This window comes from Mytilus trossulus, chromosome 2, assembly GCF_036588685.1.
Source record: "Mytilus trossulus isolate FHL-02 chromosome 2, PNRI_Mtr1.1.1.hap1, whole genome shotgun sequence".
NCBI lineage: Eukaryota > Metazoa > Mollusca > Bivalvia > Mytilida > Mytilidae > Mytilus > Mytilus trossulus.
In genome coordinates, this window is record NC_086374.1 from 62,448,571 (window position 1) to 62,454,936 (window position 6,366).

At 30.4% G+C, this 6,366-nt stretch overlaps 1 protein-coding gene across 3 annotated transcripts in view; it reads right to left on the reverse strand.

Moving 5' to 3' along the window:
* LOC134707732 (glucose dehydrogenase [FAD, quinone]-like) overlaps nucleotides 1–1,032 on the reverse strand; it is a 48,704-nt gene extending 47,672 nt beyond the window's left edge. The window contains exons 1-2 of one of the 3 annotated variants that reach the window (XM_063567749.1): nucleotides 902–1,032; nucleotides 570–762 (exon numbers count right to left, since the gene is read on the reverse strand). Coding sequence is in view for 1 of the 3 variants with exons in the window: in XM_063567748.1 (XP_063423818.1) it covers nucleotides 387–388 (2 nt within the window). In the remaining 2 variants the exon portion in view is untranslated. The other 2 variants (XM_063567750.1, XM_063567748.1) reach the window with 2 other exon arrangements.
* Between the last annotated feature and the right edge of the window lie 5,334 nt (nucleotides 1,033–6,366).

Sequence of the window (6,366 nt, forward strand, 5' to 3'; positions counted from 1 at the left end):
TTTTAGTAAATTTTCTTTATATATATATATATATGTAATTTCTAGGACTAAGTATATTGTAAGTGTAGTAGTTCCAGATATTTCTCTTTTCAAACACAAACACTTGGATATAAAAGTCATTGTTTGCATTGAATATTCAAATTTTAATGTTTATACAGGAATGGAAATTCGCAAGGGGCCATAAGCCCATGGCCATCCCACTTGAACATTCAAGTTTCAATTTGTTTAACACTACTACACGTGTCTTACTTAGTTTTGAAAGCATATATACCAACTCTAATACAACCTGGACAATCCATAATTTACTAAAATATTAAATTAAAACTAATGACAAATACGATTTTAATATCCTGTGCTTGTGGTGAGGTTGAGGGTTGAGCACTCACATTTTTATGACCTGTTTAAAGCCAGATAGGTGCCTGTAGTCCAGTGGTTGTCCATATATAGTTACTGTCTTTGAAAAATGGTTTTCGTTGAAGGTTATTAGCTTAAGTCAGGCTAAAAGTTTTCTCTTTTTACTTGTTTCACATTGTGTTATCCCCAGTCCTTTTATCATGTTTATAACTTACTATCATGACTAAACAGTATGGGTTTTGATAATTGCTGAAGGCTGTATACAGAGGCTTGTAGTTGTTAACTGTCAAATAACATTCTTGTCATTTGGTCTGTGGATGGTTATAAATCTCATTGACAATAAATCCACTACTGTATGAAGATAATTCGTCAAAGTCTGTAACTTTTTATTGTAAATGATGTTTCAACCTAAAAATACACAATATGACAATATTCAACTAACACACAAGTCACAAGTTGGATATGTTGACATCGCGATTGATAACCGTTAATTAAACACAATAAGCAGTTCAAACATTCGTTAACTAATAATGTGCATATCACTTACGCATTGACGGCCTATATCATATCAATCATTTGCTATTAACTTGTAGGTTTTCCAGAATGAACAAAGAAGTTCAAAAACCATTTCAGTGTTAAATCGAGTAAGGGGAAAGAAACGAGTCTGTATACAGTACTTTCTACCGGTCCTACTAAAAAGCGCCCGGGAGCGCCCGAGAGCGCCCGGGGGAATAAAATAATAATATTTTATAACAATATTTTTTTTCCTTAAAAAAAATCATTGCTTGTTTTTACGGGGCGCCGAATGGGACTCTTGTGGTTTTGTACAAAATTCAATTCTGTCATAACAAAATCATTTTTGTCCTACAAAACTATGTGCTACAGACTTATTTTGTGAGAACTTCAATTTTGTGATGACAAAATTCATTTGTGTAGACAAAATTCATTTTTGATATGACAAAATTCATTTTTGTAGACAAAATTCATATTTGTCATGACAAAAGTCAATTTTGTCTAAAAGGTATGCAAATATAAACATATTTGCATACAAAATTGACTTTTGTTACCTGATATGGAAATTAAATCACAAAAGTCAATTGTGTAAGGTAAGATTCAATTTTGTGAGACAAAATTGACTTTTGTGAAACAAAATTAACTTTTGTGAGACAAAATTGACTTTTGTGAGACAAAATTGACTTTTGTGAGACAAAATTGACTTTTGTGAGACAAAATTCAATTTTGTCATTTTTGTTGAGACAAAATTCAATTATGTAAATTTAGTTGAGACAAAAGTCAATTTTGTTAATTTTGTTGAGACAAAAGTCAATTTTGTAAATTTAGTTGAGACAAAAGTCAATTTTGTAAATTTAGTTGAGACAAAAGTCAATTTTGTTAATTTTGTTGAGACAAAAGTCAATTTTGTCAATTTTGTTGAGACAAAAGTCAATTTTGTTAATTTTGTTGAGACAAAAGTAAATTTTGTGACGACAAAATTCATTTTTGTGACGACAAAATTCAATTTTGTAACAACAAAATTGACTTTTATGAGACAAAATTGACTTTCGTGAGACAAAATTGACTTTCGTGAGACAAAAATCAATTTTGTTGAGACAAAATTCAATTTTGTCAATTTTGTTAATTGTTGAGACAAAATTCAATTTTGTCAATTTTGTTGAGACAAAATTCAATTTTGTCAATTTTGTTGAGACAAAATTCAATTTTGTCAATTTTGTTGAGACAAAAGTCAATTTTGTCTCACATTGGTCAATTTTGTTGAGACAAAAGTCAATTTTGTCAATTTTGTCTCACAAAAGTAAATTTTGTGTAACAAAAGTGAATTTTGTGTAACAAAAGTGAATTTTGTGTAACAAAAGTGAACTTTGTGTAACAAAAGTGAACTTTGTGTAACAAAAGTGAATTTTGTGTAACAAAAATCGATTTTGTATGCAAATTAGTTCACAGAAACCAAACTAAACTAATTTGAATACAAAATTGACTTTTGTCGCTCAATTTTCAAATTAGGTAACAAAAGTCAAGTCTGTGTAACAAAAGTGACTTTTGTCCGCTGATAGATAATTTTGTATGACAAAATTACAAATTTGTAGTATGATACAAATTTTGTTAAACTGAACTCATTTTTGTTGAACAAAAGTCACTTTTGTCCGTACAAAATTGAATTTTGAGTACAAAACCACAAGAGTCCCATTCGGCGCCCCGTAGTTTTGTCCTTAATATAAATTCGGATATGTACGATGCTACATCGAAAGTGTTGTTTAAATCTTTTTATAATTTAAAACTAAAACTTTGACTGTTTTAATGTCTTTATATATGCTTATCAGGAATTTAATGCATAGTTTTGAATTAAACCAAACTCCTGCTTTTTACCCCCTTCATCTAACTACTGTACATGTATAGTACTGCTTTATTTGCTGATTTATTATGTGTAACTCTTTTAATTTTGATTAGATACATATTTATCTGTGAAATTTAAGTTGTTTTTTTACATTTTTCATTTTAATATTGTTTTTGAAAAACATGTCTTTTGAAGTTTCACATTTTATAAATCTTCCGCATAAACTGTGATCTATTATTATCTGTCTTTCGAAACAGTATTCATATATTATTGTAAACTTTGAAAAATTCATACTTGTTTTAATAGTGCTTTATTATAAATGTCTATTATCTGAATTTGCAAATTAATTGTCTAAAATTTAAAAAAAAATCGATGTACATAACTTATTTCATCGACACAAAGTTGTCTCTGGCCAATAAAATATCTATACATTTTCCCCGGGCGCATTTCTTTCCCCCCGGGCGCTATTTGTTCTTCCCCGGGCGCTTTTTCTCTTCCCCGGGCGCTTTTTCTTCACCGGGCGCTCCCGGGCGCATTTTAGTAGGACCCCTTTCTACTCATGATAATACCTCCATAATTTGGAGCACCACTACTTTAACGTATAATGTACTTTATTAGGGTTTGGATGGGGTTAAATGATTAAATAATAATGCCCTTAAAAAATGAAGATTAGAGAATAATGAGCCAAAAAATAGAAGATTAGAGAATAAAAGGGTTAATTTTTGGAAGATTAGAGAAAAAAGGGGTTATTTTTTTTAAAGATTAGAGAAAAATGGGGTGAAAATTAATTGTTTACAGAATAACAGACCTCCCCCCCACCCATCCATACCCTCCTTTATCACATAAACAATTCAGGATAAATCCGTCATAAAATCAATACTAATATCGGAAAAATAATCACCATACAATCCAAAATTAATTATCAATCAAAGTTATAATGTTTATCGATCCGATACAACTACTTCCTATTTTTATATCAATTAATGAAAATATCAAACAAAATTATAAATAATCTATTTAAAAAAAGGTTATATTATGCCTGTAAAATGAATACAGGAAAAAAGACAACCCTATGCAGGTCTTCATTCCTGTCAGTTGCCCAATTTGATTACTCTAAACTCAGAACTCGCCTTTAATATTGAATAAAATGAATATGCACAGAAGGGAATAATAAATGAAATGAATATGCACAGAAATGAATAGTAAATAATCAGTGAAATGAATATGCACACAAAGGAGTTTTTATGTTTACATTAATGAGCAATCAAATTACCCCCGACGCAGTTACTGACAGTTTGTTCAAAGCCAATAACAACTAATCAAAAAATCAAGCATCTAAGACTAAATTCTCACCAAGATTTCTGTAAATCAGTGTTGAATGAGACCCACTGGAATGAAATGCACCACTATTATTCTGTGTAACAGATTGTCATTGTTGCGTCAACCAGATTGATTTCTTGTTTTACTTCATTCGAACTTCAAAAGTGAAAGAAAAATTGATTTCTTGTCCAAAAATACCGTGTGTTGCACTTATAAACATTTCTTTCTGTTTGTAAAACATGTTAAATGCATTTTTATAATTACATGATTGTGTAAATATACATTCAAGCATTAGATGAATTGCATTTATTTCAAACGTGCCAGAAAACATGCACATATTCGAATAAGCTGACAATAATTAAAGTGAATTCGAAACAGGGATGGGGATATACAAAGTACTGTAAGAGAAAAGTTAAAGTATCTATACTAATAAGCGAGAAGACCTAATTTTGTGTGTCGCTTCTCTTAAAATGAATATGCACAGAAAGGAATAGTAAATAATCAGTAAAATGAATATGCACACAAAGGAGTTTTTATGTTTACATCAATGAGCAATCAAATTACCCCCGACGCAGTTACTGACAGTTTGTTCAAAGCCAATAACAACTAATAAAAAAATCAAGCATCTAAGACTAAATTCTCACCAAGATTTCTGTAAATCAGTGTTGAATGAGACCCACTGGAATGAAATGCACCACTATTATTCTGTGTAACAGATTGTCATTGTTGCGTCAACCAGATTGATTTCTTGTTTTACTTCATTTGAACTTCAAAAGTGAAAGAAAAATTGATTTCTTGTCCAAAAATACCGTGTGTTGCACTTAATATAAACATTTCTTTCTGTTTGTAAACAATTAAATGCATTTTTATAATTACATGATTGTGTAAATATACATTCAAGCATTAGATGAATTGCATTTATTTCAAACGTGCCAGAAAACATGCACATATTCGAATAAGCTGACAATAATTAAAGTGAATTCGAAACAGGGATGGGGATATACAAAGTACTGTAAGAGAAAAGTTAGAGTATCTATACTAATAAGCGAGAAGACCTAATTTTGTGTGTCGCTTCTCTTAAAATGAATATGCACAGAAAGGAATAGTAAATAATCAGTAAAATGAATATGCACACAAAGGAGTTTTTATGTTTACATCAATGAGCAATCAAATTACCCCCGACGCAGTTACTGACAGTTTGTTCAAAGCCAATAACAACTAATAAAAAAATCAAGCATCTAAGACTAAATTCTCACCAAGATTTCTGTAAATCAGTGTTGAATGAGACCCACTGGAATGAAATGCACCACTATTATTCTGTGTAACAGATTGTCATTGTTGCGTCAACCAGATTGATTTCTTGTTTTACTTCATTTGAACTTCAAAAGTGAAAGAAAAATTGATTTCTTGTCCAAAAATACCGTGTGTTGCACTTATAAACATTTCTTTCTGTTTGTAAAACATGTTAAATGCATTTTTATAATTACATGATTGTGTAAATATACATTCAAGCATTAGATGAATTGCATTTATTTCGAACGTGCCAGAAAACATGCACATATTCGAATAAGCTGACAATAATTAAAGTGAATTCGAAACAGGGATGGGGATATACAAAGTACTGTAAGAGAAAAGTTAGAGTATCTATACTAATAAGCGAGAAGACCTAATTTTGTGTGTCGCTTCTCTTAAAATGAATATGCACAGAAAGGAATAGTAAATAATCAGTAAAATGAATATGCACACAAAGGAGTTTTTATGTTTACATCAATGAGCAATCAAATTACCCCCGACGCAGTTACTGACAGTTTGTTCAAAGCCAATAACAACTAATAAAAAAATCAAGCATCTAAGACTAAATTCTCACCAAGATTTCTGTAAATCAGTGTTGAATGAGACCCACTGGAATGAAATGCACCACTATTATTCTGTGTAACAGATTGTCATTGTTGCTTCAACCAGATTGATTTCTTGTTTTACTTCATTTGAACTTCAAAAGTGAAAGAAAAATTGATTTCTTGTCCAAAAATACCGTGTGTTGCACTTATAAACATTTCTTACTGTTTGTAAAACATGTTAAATGCATTTTTATAATTACATGATTGTGTAAATATACATTCAAGCATTAGATGAATTGCATTTATTTCGAACGTGCCAGAAAACATGCACATATTCGAATAAGCTGACAATAATTAAAGTGAATTCGAAACAGGGATGGGGATATACAAAGTACTGTAAGAGAAAAGTTAGAGTATCTATACTAATAAGCGAGAAGACCTAATTTTGTGTGTCGCTTCTCTTAAAATGAATATGCACAGAAAGGAATAGTAAATAATCAG